Below are 17,540 nucleotides of genomic sequence, written 5' to 3'. Positions count from 1 at the left end.
AGAAATAATGTGCACAATGAAAGGGTTGTAATCATAGCTGCCTTCTACTAAGTACAGTGTCACCTGTCATCAGGATTGTACTGCACTATTCACCGAATGGAGCAGTACTACAAATAACAGACAAACTAGGAAAAAAAGGTGGCGCTGTTTATTATTTTTTTTTAAACAAAGCATTCAAGCTTTTCTAATCCTGGACATTCCCTTTAACGGAGTCATATGACTATCATGTGAATATGATCAACAAGCTATTAACCTTCTGACCCTGTACGGCTGCCACAGTAAGGCTAGGTTCACATTGCGTTAATGGGTGTCCGCTAGCGGACTCTGTTACATGGGGCAATTGTCGCAATTAACGCTATGTAACGGGTCCGTTAGCGCACCCATTGACCGCAATGTGCTAACGGGTCGCTGACGCATGCCATTTTTGGCACGCGCTAGCGATGTCCCGTTATTTTCGAACGGACCTCGAACGCTGCTTGCAGCGTCCGAGGTCCGTTCCTCGCTAGCGCAGATCGGGCATCTGCGCTAGCGGGATCGCCAAATGCGATCCCTTTTGGGACATTGCGTTAGCGCAATCCGCTAGCGTATGCGCTAAACGGATTGCCCCAACGCAATGCGAACCTAGCCTAAGAGCCCCCCTGCTGGGAGGAAATTAACTTTATCCGTCCCCCTCAGCAGCCTCGCTCTTCCAGTCAGAGTGCTGTGGCAGGCACGGTTTCAGTCACCGCAGAGAACGCGGTGGGTGTAATCGTTCCCCGGCACTGACTGAAAACCGGCTGTCAGTCAGGAGGCGCGGCTGCAGTGACCGAAACTTTGCCTGCTGCACCCCTTTGAGAGGAAGAGCGAGAATGCTGGGGGAGCTATAAAGTTAATTTCCTCCTAGCAGAAGGGCTCAGAACATTATTAAGTTGTTGATTAGCAGCAATTTTTTTACTTGACCGTTCCCTTTAAGGTTCTATACACACGAATAACTGGTCTAATCTGACTCCACATTAAAAAAAAAAAAAAAAAAAAAAAAAAGTTTGGCTTGGCCGAGTGTTGAATTGTTTTCGATGGAGTGAAAGCTGCTGTCGACACCTCCTAATATAAATCAAGCGACAATAAAGTATATTTAGCCCATAGAAATACTTATTTATACTACTACATTAAAACAAAAAAACAATCATTTTAATAGGGTAACTAAAGCAGAGGCTGCTGTCCTTACAGCAGAAACCTTAAACACTAAAGGTTCCTTCACACTAAGCGACTTTGCAGCGAGAACGACGACGATCTGTGACGTTGCAGCGTCCTGGATAGCGATCTCGTTGTGTTTGACACGCAGCAGCGATCTGGATCCTGCTGTCATATCGCTGGTCGGAGCTAGAAGTCCAGAACTTTATTTCGTCGCTGATCACCCGCTGTCATCGCTGGATCGGTCTGTGTGACGCCGATCCAGCGATGTGTTCACTTGTAACCAGGGTAAATATCGGGTTACTAAGCGCAGGGCCGCGCTTAGTAACCCGGTATTTACCCTGGTTACCATTGTAAAAGTAAAAAAAAAACCACTACATACTCACATTCTGATGTCTGTCACGTCCCCCGGCGTCCACAGGGTTACGCGCTGCTGCTGCTCAGAGCTTCCTGCACTGAATGTGTCAGCGCCGGCAGTAAAGCAGAGCACAGCTGTGACGTCAGTGCAGGAAGCTCTGAGCAGCAGCGCGTAACCCTGTGGACGCCGGGGGACGTGACAGACATCAGAATGTGAGTATGTAGTGAGTTTTTTTTTACTTTTACAATGGTAACCAGGGTAAATATCGGGTTACTAAGCGCGCTCGGGGGTCCTCCGAGTATTTTCTAGTGCTCGGAGATTTAGTTTTCATCTCCTCAGCTGAATGATTTACATCTGTTAGCCAGCATAAGTACATGTGGGGATTCCCTAGCAACCAGGCAACCCCCACATGTACTTATGCTGGTTACTAGCTGCAAATCATTCAGCTGAGGCGATGAAAACTATATCTCCGAGCACTAAAAAATACTCGGAGGTCACCCGAGCATGCTCGAGAAATCTCGAGTAACGAGTATATTCGCTCATCACTAACCAAAATGTGTGTGTTTAATGTCTCTGCTTTAAGGACAGCAGCCTCTTCTTTAGGCTAACCTATTAAATTGATTCTAATTGTTTTTTGTTGTAATATAGTACAAATAAATGTATTTTTATGAGTTAAATATACTCTATTGTCGCTTGATTTATATTGGTTGTTTTGAGTTTCTGCCTAGTGCATTAAATATTTTTGTTAAATAGGTATTTTCATTTGAGTTGTCGACACCTCCTGTTGTATCAGAGGTCATACTACTGTATCAGAATTCAACATAAATGCTTTGAATAAATTTAGTTTCTGGCATCATTATCTCCTCTTTTTGCCAGTTAAGAGCAAACATTAAAAAACACCTCAATATGGCACATGCATAGCACTAAAAACAAAACGAGGATGTCGCTTGGGGAGAATCATAACAACAACAAAAATGTAATACAAAATTCTGTGTCGCTAATTTGAAATACTGCGATAAAAGTCATTGGCATAAATGGCACTGGTCTGCTCCATCACGGTAGGTATTTTATAAAACAAGTAAAATGTGGCATATTATTGGTGGCACAAAGGAAAATCTCACTTCAGGTAGAAATTGTAAAAAGGCAACGGTGACACGTTTCTTCTCCACAAGGGTGCATATGGGAAGCTTAACAACCTGGTGGTAGCTGCTTTCACAGAAAGCAATATAGCTTGAACATGCAATAAAACAGGAACTTTGAGCCGGTCATAAAAGTCTTGATAAAATATAAAAACAAAAATATTCTGTTCTGATGTACACAGAGGCTCCCAATGACAGAGAGGCTCTCGGCACATTATTCTACACAGTACTGAGTTAAGTCTTTATATAGCAGCCTGCAAAATGGATCAGGGAGGCCGCTGAATCTTCAGTTGCCTCTTCTTGCACTTCGCTCCCTCAGTTTAGAGTCCCATTGATGTGGAGCCCCAAGTTTCCACTGTCAAATCTTGACATCTTGTGATTCTACCATTTTTGCAAGCGTCTTTTTAATCCTTAGAGCGGTAAGACGGGACGCTGGATTTTGGGCCCAACACTCAGCCATTAGCTTCAATATCGCTCTCAAGCACTGTAGATAAAAGAAATCAGAATTAGAAACTTGTTGGAACAGAAAGGATCTACTTACAGAATATCATCTGTACCATGATGGGGACTCCCGGCAAGGGACCTCAGCTTAGACGTAAGCAGCGTTGCTCAGGAGTCGGCAAATATCTAAGTAGACACCTCCAGGACCGCAGGCATCTCAAGAATGAGGCCTATGTCATGCTGCTGGGAAAGGACTGTGCATGGCCATCTATTTACTTCTGTATATGAGTTTAAAAAAATTGCGAAGAATTTTTTACAATTCCCACAGAAGTGAAGAGAGCCACATTCTTGTCCCCAAAGGTGGAACCTGCATTTATCATACATGAACGATGCGGGAATAACACTTTTAGTCAATTTGTAGAAAATCTGGGCCCAATTCATTAATTTATTTGAGAGGTCTTTTTGTTTGTGTTTTTGCTTGCTATTGTTTTAATTTCTTTTCATCTATTTTATATATACACCTGTTTTTGTTTTGTACCATTGTGAGTGGTCTTCATGTTTTCAGCTGTTTGTGCCTGGTTTATTATTTGCAACTGTTTGAAAAGGGGTAGAAATGTACACAAATGCACTCCAGCCCCATGTGGGTTTTTATATTTAAAAACATTTTATGTAGGGCAGGCAATTTTGGTGCAATTGTTTTTGCAAAAGGTGTAACTTTTTGACCTAAAAAGTTACAAAAAAGGATAAATACAAAAATAATCATGATTTTTGACTTTGCACAAAACTAATGAACTTTGAGCACCATTTTGAAAAATTTGACACAAAAATAAGTCAGCAAATGACGCAAAAAAAAAATTCCCAAATGAGGAATTTGATCCTTTATGTTTTAAAAAAACAAAATGTCTCTTGGAGAAAGTGAAGAAACCAAGACACCTACCTCATCACTGTTCCATCTATTTGACACTGTGGGCCGCAAACATTTAATGCACACTACTTCTCTCATGTCCTCAAAAGATGGGTCGCTTGGCACCATATCATAATATGGCAACTGATATTCTTCAACAATACCTGAAAAAAAGAATGCAAATCAGAAATAAATGGCTGCTGTGATGGGTACCTTGCTTTGGCTTTTTGTGTCACTTCGAGCTGGCAGACAGGGCACTGAAGCCTGACAATTCCCTAATTAATTGGGTAATGGAAGGAGAACTTTTCCCAAGGGAATTAAAAAAGCCCTCCCATGAACATTATCTCCCATAAATCTGTGTATGGTATGTAGTGTGTGTATACTGACTTACCACTGTCTTTTCCAGCATACAGCACTGTTCTGCTCCTCTTCTCAGTGACGTCACCGCTCTTCAGTCTCCCTGGTTCACTCTATGAGCAAGTCAGAAGTCTCTAACAATGTAAGCCTATGAAGCCTCCTAACGCTCCATAGGGTTACACTGCAAAAGAGACTTCTGACTCACACATACAGCATAAAGAAGGAAAATGACGATAATTCAGAGGAAAAAATGGGATCTTGATTAACCCCTTTCTGACCTTGGACGGGATAGTACGTCCGAGGTCAGATCCCCCTTTTTGATGCAGGGCTCCGGCAGTGAGCCCGCATCAAAGCCGGGACATGTCAGCTGTTTTGAACAGCTGACATGTGCCCGCAATAGCGGCGGGTGAAATCGTGATTCACCCGCCCCTATTAACTAGTAAAATGCCGCTGTCAAACGCAGACAGCGGCATTTAACTAGCGCTTCTGGCCGGGTGGCCGGAAATGAGCGCATTGCTGACCCCCATCACATGATCGGGGGGTCAGCGATGCTTCTGCAGAGTAACCACAGAGGTCCTTGAGACCTCTATGGTTACTGATCGCCGGTAGCTGAGCGCCACCCTGTGGTCGGCGCTCATAGCACACCAGAATTTCTGCTGAATAGCAGCGATCTGATGATCGCTGCTATGTAGCAGAGCAGATCGCGTTGTGCCAGCTTCTAGCCTCCCATGGAGGCTATTGAAGCATGGCAAAAGTAAAAAAAAAATGTGAAAAAAATAAAAAAATATAAAAGTTTAAATCACCCCCCTTTCGCCCCATTCAAAATAAATCAATAAAAAAACCTACACATATTTGGTATCACCGCGTTCAGAATCGCCCGATCAATAAAAAAACAACGCATTAACCTCATCCCTAAACAGCGTAGCGAGAAAAAAATTCTAAACGCCAGAATTACGTTTTTTTGGTCGCCGCGACATTGCATTAAAATGCAATAACGGGCGATCAAAAGAACGTATCTGCACCGAAATGGTATCATTAAAAACGCCAGCTTGGCACACAAAAAATAAGCCCTCACCCGACCCCAGGTCATGAAAAATGGAGACAGTACGGGTATTGGAAAATGGACAATTTTTTTTTTTTTTTAGCAAGTTTGGAATTTTTTTTCACCACTTAGATAAAAAATAACCTAGACATGTTAGGTGTCCATGAACTCGTAATGACCTGGAGAATCATAATGACCTGGAGAATCATAATGGCAGGTCAGTTTAAGTATTTAGTGAACCTAGCAAAAAAGCCAAACAAAAAACAAGTGTGGGATTGCACTTTTTTTGCAATTTCACCGCACTTGGAATTTTTTTCCCGTTTTCTAGTACACAACATGGTAAAACCAATGATGTTGTTCAAAAGTACATCTCGTCCCGCAAAAAATAAGCCCTAACATGGCCATATTGACGGAAAAATAAAAAAGTTATGGCTCTGGGAAGGAGGGGAGCGAAAAACGAACATGGAAAAACGGAAAATCCCAAGGTCATGAAGGGGTTAAAATTCCATTCCAAATAAGGTACACCACTGAAGTACTAGCTACTGCAACATCATCATGCCAATACCAGCATTTAATTGTCACATTAACCTACGCGTTTCAACATGAGCCTTATTCATGGCATTCGTTGCTTTTTAATTATATATAAATAAATGATGAAATTTAAATCAAGATTCCATTTTTTTGCTGGATTGTTTTCATTTTCCTACTGGCTGCTCGACCTTTTTTTCCTTGTGGGAAGGAATGAGGAGGAATTGGAATACAGGTGAGCTGACTTGTGTGGTTTTTTTATACAGCATAAAGTAATCCGGATAGTCTGAAGAGTGGTGACCTCACTGAACGGCGCTGGATACCGGAAAAAGAGGCCGTAGAGGAGTATATTAATGCACGCACGCACACACACGGCACCCCAGAGTCTGGTTGCCACGGTGACATTGCCTCCCTCTAAGGGGTGATGTCATGCCTGGAGGCAAGAAGGAAGGTCCCCATGCCAGGTAACAGTGTACATGTCAATTCCTGCTCCAGGCCAGAAAGGCAAACTTCCTTATAAATTCTGGCCAGTAGGTGGGGTTAGTGAGTCAGAAAGAAGTCAGCTGAGAGTAAACAGGGGAGTTGTCATGGAAACGGGAGCCAGCTGGAGCTCCTGACAGGACAGTGAGAGAGGAGAGTTGGCAGTTGGTCTGTAGAGAGGGAAGGGACAGGAGCAGAGACAAGAGCTCAGGGGAATAAAAACTGCGTATAGCTGATAAAAAGGGAAGCCAGAGTCCTTGGCTGGGCGGGTGCTGTATGTCCTGACTGCCAAATCTGGAGGGCAGGGGACTGCAAGTTCCCTAACCACACCGAACCCCTGAAGGCACAGTAGCAGACCACGAGCCCAGGGCTGACAGTGAAAAGGACATTGCCCGTGAAATAGGCTCACGCTGTCTGCCATACAGGTTAGAAATCATCACGCAGGAGAGGGACGCAGGTTAGCTACAAGCAGCAGGGACCCTAAAAGAGAGCGCAGAAGGAGGGTACCCAACCCCACCTGGCAGGGTGGATCCTCTGAAAGCCTCCAGGCAAGCCAGACTCAATCTGTCATCTGTAATTGGTACCCCAGATTGCATCTACTTTCAAGTAAAAGGTATAGAAAACTGCACCTCTCTGTGTCCTTCACTTATTCTCTGCACCCCAACGTTCACCACCATCTGAACAATCAAATATATTTGCCCTGGGGCCCTGCACTAGCTGTGTAGAGCTGAACCATCTTTGCTGCGTCACCATCAGCCCCAGTGGACCTCAACCACAGCGTTGGCCATCCATTGCCGAACACCACGGGTGGCATCGCGACCAAACACCACATACTTATCCTCCATTTTATGAAAAGGCCAGGGCCACGGAAACGTATCACGGCCCCGTGACCTCCCCCCATAGTTTAGTCCAGTCCGATTGCGGGTACCCATTGACCCATTGGCGGGCGTGTCTCACACACACACACACGTTCATGGGAGATCCTTTAAGCTGTGGTTTACAGCACTTTAAACAGTAGTTTATACGACAACTTACCACCAGTGATGCAGCGACGGGTCATTTCCCAAATGATTAAGCTAAAGCTGTAGATGTCGGCCATAATATACGCTTGGAAATGGTTTTTATTCAAACTTTCATCCAGGACCTCAGGTGCCATGTACCGTTTTGTGCCGACACGAGTGTTCAGAGGAATATCAACTTCATGTGTGTCACTGAGATAAAACAAAATGCAAGTAGAATTATTTCTTTAGATTGCAGTTTTTTTATCCAACGAAAAGTATAAGCTCGTCTTTTGCCCCTCTCTGGCACTCCGCTCTCTCCTGTCTCTCTGCTTTTCGGAAATCATAAATTTTATTTTTAAATTTAAAATTTTATTTTGGGGCACTCAAAAAAAAAAAAAAAGAGCTTGCTCAGCAATGACAGCAGGCACAGTGAGGCTAAAGTCTTTTGGAGACTGGCCTGGGGTCAACAAGGGCCGCAAAGAAAAACAAGTACAGACCGACATTCTGCACAAAGTACAAGGACTGGGGTAATGTGATTTTATATGATGAAGCCCTTCAGAATGTTTGGGCCATCGGAAAGAATGACTGTCCATGGAAAAGATGAGCACTACCACGAGTTCTGTGTTATACAGTAAAGCATTCCAAGACTATTCAGGTTTGGGGGCTTTCACCCATGTAGGGGGCTCACTCAAAAATTTTCCTAAGAACACTGCAATGAATAAAGAATGGGATCTAAACATCCTCCAAGAATAACTTCATTAAAATTATCAGACGGCAAAATTCATTAAAATTATCAGACGGCAACAATGAACAATACTTTTTCCAGCATGATGCAGTCACAGGGCACAACTGATAATTAAAGGGAGCATTCCCATCTCCGAGATTCTATCCCAATATGTAGAAGGTGTGATAATAACAATAATAATAATCTTTATTTATATAGCGCCAACATATTCTGCAGTGCTTTACAGTTTAACAGTTTCAAACACAACAGTCATAGGTAACAATGTTAACAATACAATAATAAAGCAAAATAAGACGACCCTGCTCGTGAGAGCTTACACTCTACAATAATGTGATAATATTATTAGCAAATACCTGCAATTAGGAATGTAGTATAGTTCTTCTGATTCGCCATGTGTCTTTCCTCATGTGCAGACATTGCAGGACCTTAGGGATCCATGGTTATGACCACTGATGTAGTGAGTTAGTTAGCTAGTTGCTAGTGGGCGTAACCATGGATACCTAAGGTCCTGCAATGCCCTGCACATCAGGAAAGAGACATAGCGAATCAGAAGAACTATACTACATTTCTAATTGAAGGTATTTGCTATTATTACTACTACATCTACTACATATTGGAAAAGGATCTTGGAGTTGGGAATACCCCCTTTAAGTGGCTCAGTGAAAAAACACATTGAAATCTTGAATCCATGGGCAGTAAACCATTCAGATCTCAATCCCATTGAAAACCTGTGGTCAGTCCTCAAAAAGCGGGTAATCAAAATAACAGAAATTGTGATAAACTCCACGGAGTTGTCATTAGTCAGGATTTGGCCCAGATACAGCTATCCAGCTGCCAGGGCAAAGAGCAGAATTCTTAAACAAGGGTCATCGCTATAAATATTAAGTCTTTATATAAACTTGACATATGTCAATGAAAGTGTAAAAAGTTATGAAATGCTGACAATTGTACAGTAACCATAGAAACATCCGAAGAGATAAAAACATTGTAACGGCAAAAAGTGTGAAATCCAAAATTGGCCTCAAAACACTTGGCCAGGACTGTACAGTGCGGAAGACGAAGTACCCCATTAAGACCCTTTTCTCTCTATGCTAATCATAAGGGCTGTACATTGCGGCAGCTGCCAGTTACCTGTTAAATTTGACTGCCAGTCCCAGGTCAGCAATGCAACATGTCCAGTTTTCCTTGATCAGGATGTTTTTGCTTTTTAGATCCCTGTGTGCAATGGCTGGCTTTCCCTGGGTACCATAAATCTCAGTATGCAGATGGCACAGGCCGCAGGCAGCGGAATAAGCCAATTTAAGAAGAGATCTTGAATCCAGGGTGGCACACTTAAGAAAATCATATAATGACCCATTTTCATGATACTCTGTTATCAGATACATTTGTGTCCATGATCCAGTCCCTTTGATATCAGCAGCAATAAAACCTGAGGGGAAAAAAAAAAAGACGCCATCAGCTATGAAACCGGAGGAAAAACCCACCAAGGAATGCCAGGCCCTTTTACCAACACACAGAAGCACACTTGTTTGTCTTGGTTACGGACAGCATAGCTTGTGAACAGTCCGGCTTGAATTTTGGCTGAAAGGACCATTAACGTCTCCCTATACCAGATACACATGTATAAAGTGAAGTGTGGTATACATACAAGCACCCAGCTAGTCCAGTCACCTCACAGCTCCTCTTCCTGCAGCCACAGGGGAACACAAACCAGCCACTTTCCCTCTTCAGGGTTGTGGGTACGTTAATGGGAGCAAGGAACAAACTTCGCATATTTTAGATTTAAGATGTGAAAAAAAGTGGTAACAAAAATTACAAAAGGATCAATAAAAAGACACACACATAAGGTGTTGATATTAGATTAATACACATATGGCATGGGCTACAGAGGACTTGTTTGAATGACAGGTAATTCTCTTCACTTTTGATGGAGCAACTATTTGCTAACACAGAAACAGTTTGCTCTTCCAGAAACTGTCAGCTAACTAATCTACACACAGAGAGAAGGCTGCTTTAGTGATTTTAATTCATGTGATCCATAACAACTTTCTACTAGTCAAACAGCATTCACTTTTTAGCACCATTTTCCCCTCTGGTTTCCATCTTACACAGGCTTATGGGAGCAACCGCATATGCCGCACTTTTCACTTCATTGGAATATCTTGCATGGCTTTTCTTTCATTTAAAAAATAAAATAAAAAAATGTCGTGAGATATTATAATCTATATATATAACTAGATGTAGGCGCTAATGTCACGATGGGGGCAGGCTTTGCAGCGCCGAGAATCTCCCCCCCACCCCCCCATGTGCTCACCCACCTACACCTATCCACTCTCTCTTTCCCTTCTGTGAGGTAAAATATTGTTTAAAAACAGTCAGTAAAATATTTCACCTGACAAAATGAATCCACTGTGATCCCCTGCTGTAATGTCAGTATTGTCTTTTGCTTCCTCCCCTGCCCAGGAGATGTGTTATGCCCCATACACGGTCAGACACAGACAATTTTTAAAACAAGCTTTCGTTTGTGGGAAAACCCCTCTAATGTGACCGGCTTCCTCTGCCTGTAGACATGTTGCGCATCTGCCACCGGGATCAGCCAAATGATTCACTGCGCCTGCTCGGAATTCATGAAGGGGCAGTAAAACAGACTGACTCCATCTTTGTGCAGACAGATAGCGGCGGTCACATTAAAACTGTGCATGCACTCCTCCTGTACAAAGATGGCGGCAGTCAGTGAATCATTCGGCTGATCCCGGCGGCATGTTTGTGACGGTGTTGCGCTGGTGGTACAGTGCAAGAGGCTAAGTACGGCGTATACAGTGTGTGTGGTGCAACGGTGTTCTGTTGGTGGTACCACGCAAGAGGCTGGTACCACCAGCAGTTTCCATATCGAGACACCCATCACTTGGGTGTCCCAGTATGGCGGTCAGTGAACTTCCGCCGCTTGGAATTCTGGGGTCCGGACACATCTGGATGGAAGAGGATGTGAGGACATTACAAGGTAAGTATATATTAAAATAATAAGAACCAGCCTTCAAACTGCTGTGAACATTGAAGAGGGGGCACAATTTCTGCACCCTCTTCAAACAACTGATGGAAGGGGTGATAATCAACTAAAACAAGTTTAAAATTGATGGTTTACCCATAGGACAGGCCATCAATACTAGGAGGTTGGATGACCTCTGGAAATCATAATATAACATCATAGATCGGGCAAAAATTAAGAGACCACTGCAGAATGTTCAATTTGTCTGATTTTTCTCTTTATAGGTATATTTTGAGTAAAATGTAAATTGTTCTTTCATTCTATAAATTTCTGACAACATGCCTCCGAATTTCCAAGCAATACATTTTATATTTTTTTTCTGACAAAGAAAAATGGTCAAAATAAAAAAAAAAAAAACAGTGCTTTCAGACCTCAAATAATGCAAAGAAAACAAGTTCATAATCATTTAGAAACAACAATACTAATGTTTTAACTCAGGAAGAGTTCAGAAATCAATATTTGGTGGAATAACCACGATTTTTAATCACAGCTTTCATGCGTCTTGGCATGCTTTCCACCAGTCTTTCACACTACTTCTGGCGCAAAAATATAAGCAGTTCTTCTTTGTTTGATGGCTTGTGACTATCCATCATCCTCTTGATTACATTCCAGAGGTTTCCAATGGGGTTCAGGTCTGGAGATTGGGCTGCCCATGACAGGGTTTTGATGTGGAGGTCCCTTAATTTTTGCCAGAGATGTATACCCTAACTTGTGGATCCAGAAGGCAGCAAAAACCACATGAGACTCCTCATCTCCCCATACGGCAATCAGACTACTATAACTGCAGCGTGTCTTGCTCAAGTCTCCGACTGCAGTGCTCTAGACGGTAAAGTACTTTAGCGGGGTGTAGGTACGCTAGTAGGGGTGGGCAGCAGACCAGCTTAGGCTTTATTGCTGTAACAATCGTTCTGTTTTGGAGTCCGCCACCTAATAAAAGCTGACTGATATAAGGCAGCCTGGGGTTTCCATTTTCCCTAAAGATAATGTAGTTTTTGCTGGTCATACATTTCTGCAAACCTTCTTGCACCACCAAATAGATCCCTATGTGTCTCAAAATTGCTGAAATTTTGCTTACCCAATATATTCTCATGCCGCATCAACACAGTTTGGTAAATTTCCGTCTCTCTGAACCAGCTGGCTTCCTCCGCAGTGAAGAATACTTTCACAGCCACTTTTTCTCCTCTCCACTTTCCCATCCAAACCTCTCCGTATCGACCCTTTCCTATCTGTCTGACCATCTGGATTTGCTTTGCTATTGTCCTCTGGACCTGTAGGGCCAAATGAGAAGTTACTTCACCTTGTATCTTTCTACTAAACTGCGGTTTTACTTAGAAGCTGGCTATGCAAATCTATACAACCCCCCAAGACTGAAAAGAGGACATCCATGTACATTAATCAGGCCTCACATCTACCCAAGAGGTGCTGCTTCATTGGAAGTATAACCCTGTAATATGGCTCTGATACTGCAGCACATGGTGTGACTTCAGCCTAGAGGCCTAAAACTGATGACTAGCTGTAGTTGATATACAAAATGCTTCACAACTTTACTTTTGTTCCATGTCTGAACAAGTAAAAAGACATTGTGACTTGCCAAGAGTGGAAGCCCAGATCCACTGCCAGAACTTTGGGACAGGTCGATGAGCGCCTTTAATGACTCTCCAGAGGGTATAAATGCCTCATCTTGATCCAGGTCTCTATTGTACAGCATTCTCTGGGTTGCCAGTTTGTGCCTGCAAGAAGAAAAAGTCCTAATGGAAAATCACAGTGGTACAAAGATCTGGTCGAGAAATCTGTAGTGGTTTTGAGACTTAATAATAGAGAAGAAATGTGCATACTATGCAGTAATTGAATAAACATGCTTCTAGAAATGAACTTACTTGTACAAGCAGGTGATGAAGATGAAGAGCACCATGATTAATAGGCAGACCACAATGGATATAATCAGGGCTATGACGTGGACACTTCTGCCAAATATACCTACTGAAAAGGATTACTGCGTTAGTCAGGACTGCATAGAACAAGAAAGGTAAGTTTGAGAGTTTTTTTCCAAAATTAGACCTACAAATATATTTCCCCTTGTACATTTTAAGAAATAAAGTGAATAGCCCAAGTATGGAGAGATTACTGTGACTCTGCACTGGAGGTGTGCAAGAGAAAACTGCAGAAAAATCAGAATATGGAGACAGATTGTGATTCACGTCTTTAACACTAGAACCTATTGCACAAGAAAGAATAGCTCTAACCCAAATTTATGTGCAAGCCCAATTCAACACTTCTGAACTGTGCGCCATGGAAAGTCCTATTTTTTTTTATCTTTTATTTAATTCTTTGTCATTTCAAGTAATGCAAGGAACATTGTATGTGAATCTAGAAAAGAAAAATGAAGCCAGGGAATGCAGGCCCAACAGTAACTCCGAGGAACAGTAGAATGAAAGCAAAAAAAGCCTGGAGTGGGATTAAGATGAGAGGATAGGAGGTCTGCATCGTTTGGAGTGGTCTTCAGTAGCAATGTGAATAAATGATTATGAAGGGCTAATATTAGGAATATAAAGAAGTGGCTGTGGGGAACAGTAATCACAGTTAATAAGATTGGACGGCAGTGTCCTATCTGAGAAAGGCTTTAAGTGCACTCGTGTTTTGTACGTTTTCCCAAGTTTTTAGACACAAATTATAGTTCCCATTTCATTTTTGTGTCCATCTGGTTTTCCATGTGAGCTAGCTACAGACAACAGGCAGGATGAAGTAGAGCCTGGCTGCACGACCGCAAGCAGGTACATTCTACTCTGAAATGCTCAGTGTTTCTGAGGAAACCTTCTGAAGAACCATCTGAGGACCGGAGACGAGACTAGTGCATCGCTCTCCCTGGCCGGCTCATCCCAGCTCTAGCCAATTGACAGGTCTCTTGCTAAGAACACACATGGGAGAGACCTGTTAATCACCTGGAGTGGTACTGGGAAAAGCCGGCTGGGGGCAGCACCGGACTAGCCTCATCTCTACCCATGGCCCCAGCCAGATCTTCAAATTATATTTTCTCTGAAATAGTGCAGACTTGGATTCATGCCACCTGTGCTTTGGGCAGTATGAATCGAGTGACAGGGGTTCTTATCAATTCACTGACGCATTCCCGTAATGATGGAAAGTCACAACATCGCCAGTCTCTAGCTATGACTGATTTTGCTGCATTAAAAGAGAGTGTTCTCAAGTTTAAAAATTATTCCTTAACTAAAGGACAGGGAATAACTTTCCAATTGCTGGGAGTTTAACTGAAGTGGACCCCACCAATCCTGAGAACAAAGAGTACAATGAAGCGGAGGAGGCCAATCATGCACACTACTGCTCAGTTCATCCCTAATGAGACCACCATAGATAGCCTAGCACAGTGCTCGAATGATCGGCAGCGCTTCTTTTAGAATGAATGGAGTGGCACGGTAGTGCACATGATCAACCACCGCTTCATACAGCTGGGGTAAGATTGGTGGGAGCCATGGCCGTCAAGACCTCCAGGGAACAGAAAGCTATCCGCTATCCTTTGGGTAGGAGATAACTTCAAGACCTCTATAAAGCAGGGAGGGAATATTGAGGAACAGTTCAGATATTGATGTGTGGGATGTAGATTAAATAAGATCAGTCTCAGAGAAGGGGAGGGTGAAGAGTCATTTTTTTCCAAGTGAGAGAAATTATTATTTGGAAATTCTTGCACATATGTTTGAGTAGGGACATGGGGACAATATAGATAAAGGGTTTCCTATGTCAGTTTTACAATGCCAGTGGTGAGCGGAACGGGATTTATCAGTTCTGTGCAGTATGTCTGGGGCTTCAGAACTTCTTGAAGCCATTTCTTAGCTTTATTTGTGATGCTTTCTGGAAGTGGAGGATGTGTGTTCCACTTAGTATGCATTTAATGCGTTCTGGAGAAAATACAGCGATTCAGAATGAATTTTTATTTGTCACTGACATTTGGTGACATCTGGTCTGTTCCTAATAGTTTGTGTAACCTAGAGTTTAGGTTATTGAGGTGCAGTGTAGGGGATCAGTTAGAGAGACAGCCATTTGGCTCGGTGCCGAGGGAGGGCATTTCATAGGTGGAAAGATATTGCTCTCTATAATATTTGATTCACAGTCATCTAATGCGATTTCACTGAGGATGTGGACCAGTCACTCGGGTCCATGGGATCTCCTGAAATGAATGTGTACTTTGGATATACATGCACATATATACACAGACATGCGGACACATACAGCTATATATCATGGATCTCAATTACCTGGTGTCCCATCCGGAGGCAATGTGGGTTGCAAATCTTTATTGCAAAAGTCAGTCCGACAGCACTCGATTGTCCTTCGTAACTGGGCTTTGGGAGAATCCTATATATTTGAAACAGAAAAGGGATATTCGGCCTTACACAAACCGTGCATGTGGCAAATATTTTTTGACACATTCACTTGAAAGCTTTAAAGAGATTTTTCAGTATTACAAAAGAAAGTGAATGGGAGATTATTAATATGCTCATCAATGGCCACCAACCAATGTCCAGAGGTCCGTTGTTTCATCTTCGGAGAAGTGCTTATATCTGGCCACTGAGCGAGCAGATAACTGCCGATCGATGACGGTGTCAAGCGTCGGACCCCACACCAGTCTCATATTGGTGACCCATCCAGGAGATAGGCCATCCATATGAAGGTTACGCACAACCTCTTTAATGGTTCTTACATTTGATAGGCATAGTATGAAAAGATAAATTGTCAAGAATATTACCTTGCATTGGAAATCTGAGCCTTCCAGCTTCATGCATCCAGAGGTTAATGTAATTTCTCCATGCTCATCTTCTTCAATTATAGCAAAGCAATGTCCATTTGTACTACAAAACATGAATACAACTCCCATCAGATATTGCTAAACTGTAAAAGGAGTAGAACCTGGAAAATAAGTGTCTTGGCAGACTTCCCTGTTCTTTTAGTGAATTCTGGAATATTCATATGCTTGTTAAATGCGTTTATATGTTAGGAAATCTATTGCTGTCACCCCCTACTCTAGCTATTTTCCCAGTGTCTGTTGTCATATCAAAAATAAACTTGTTCTTTGTCTTGAGACATGGTGAAGGAATGTGAGGACTTGCGCACTTTCCATTAACCTAAAAGGTACCGTTACACTAAACGACTTACCAACGATCACGACCAGCGATACGACCTGGCCGTGATCGTTGGTAAGTCGTTGTGTGGTCGCTGGGGAGCTGTCACACAGACAGCTCTCTCCAGCGACCAACGATCAGGGGAACGACTTCGGCATCGTTGAAACTGTCTTCAACGATGCCGAAGTCCCCCTGCAGCACCCGGGTAACCAGGGTAAACATCGGGTTACTAAGTGCAGGGCCGCGCTTAGTAACCCGATATTTACCCTGGTTACCATTGTAAAAGTAAAAAAAAAAACACTACATACTCACCTTCTGATGTCTGTCACGTCCCCCGCCGGCGGCTTCCCTGCACTGAATGTGAATGTGAATGACGCTGCAACGTCACGGATCGTCGTCGTTCTCGTTGGAAAGTTGTTCAGTGTGAAGGTACCTTTAGTGAAGGCTTGCCTTGACAATGGGGCATATCATTTGTATCCCTGCTACAGCTCTTTGTATATGCTTTTTTTTTTGTAATTAAATAACATTCTGATTTGTCTTACAAGACCTGGGTGTATGGGTGGATGACAAACTCATATTCAGTGGCCAGTGTCAGGCAGCTGCTACAAAGGCAAATAAAATAATGGGATGCATTAAAAGAGGCATAGATGCTCATGAGGAGAACATAATTTTACCTCTATACAAGTCACTAGTGCGACCACACTTAGAATACTGTGTACATTTCTGGTCTCCGGTGTATAAGAAAGACATAACTGAACTGGAGCGGGTGCAGAGAAGAGCAACCAAGGTTATTAGAGGACTGGGGGGTCTGCCATACCAAGATAGGTTATTACACTTGGGGCTATTTAGTTTGGAAAAACGAAGACTAAGGGGTGATCTTATGTTAATGTATAAATATATGAGGGGACAGTACAAAGACCTTTCTGCTGATCTTTTTAATCAAAGACCGGTGACAGGGACAAGGGGGCATCCTCTACGTCTGGAGGAAAGAAGGTTTAAGCATAATAACAGACGCGGATTCTTTACTGTAAGAGCAGTGAGACTATGGAACTCTCTGCCGTATGATGTTGTAATGAGTGACTCATTGCTTCAATTTAAGAGGGGACTGGATACCTTTCTGGAAAAGTATAATATTACAGGGTATATGTATTAGATTCCTTGATAAGGCGTTGATCCAGGGAACTAGTCTGATTGCCGTAT

The 17,540-nt window shown here is 42.8% G+C and overlaps 1 protein-coding gene across 4 annotated transcripts in view; it reads right to left on the bottom strand.

Moving 5' to 3' along the window:
- Positions 1 to 1,923: 1,923 nt before the first annotated feature.
- BMPR1A (bone morphogenetic protein receptor type 1A) overlaps positions 1,924 to 17,540 on the bottom strand; it is a 149,041-nt gene continuing 133,424 nt past the window's right edge. For 2 of the 4 annotated variants that reach the window (XM_077259321.1, XM_077259322.1), the window contains exons 6-14: positions 15,968 to 16,070; positions 15,477 to 15,576; positions 13,089 to 13,191; positions 12,803 to 12,941; positions 12,287 to 12,479; positions 9,297 to 9,594; positions 7,455 to 7,630; positions 4,046 to 4,176; positions 1,925 to 3,151 (exon numbers count right to left, since the gene is read on the bottom strand). In XM_077259321.1, coding sequence (XP_077115436.1) covers positions 3,026 to 3,151; positions 4,046 to 4,176; positions 7,455 to 7,630; positions 9,297 to 9,594; positions 12,287 to 12,479; positions 12,803 to 12,941; positions 13,089 to 13,191; positions 15,477 to 15,576; positions 15,968 to 16,070 — 1,369 coding nt within the window. In that variant the 3' untranslated portion in view covers positions 1,925 to 3,025. Of the gene's footprint in view, positions 3,152 to 4,045; positions 4,177 to 7,454; positions 7,631 to 9,296; positions 9,595 to 12,286; positions 12,480 to 12,802; positions 12,942 to 13,088; positions 13,192 to 15,476; positions 15,577 to 15,967; positions 16,071 to 17,540 lie in introns of all 4 variants that reach the window. The other 2 variants (XM_077259325.1, XM_077259324.1) reach the window with 2 other exon arrangements.

The sequence above is a fragment of the Ranitomeya variabilis genome, chromosome 4, assembly GCF_051348905.1.
Source record: "Ranitomeya variabilis isolate aRanVar5 chromosome 4, aRanVar5.hap1, whole genome shotgun sequence".
In the NCBI taxonomy this organism is placed as follows: domain Eukaryota; kingdom Metazoa; phylum Chordata; class Amphibia; order Anura; family Dendrobatidae; genus Ranitomeya; species Ranitomeya variabilis.
The sequence above is the reverse complement of the archived record's forward strand: the minus strand, read 5'-3'. Positions and strand labels throughout refer to the sequence as shown.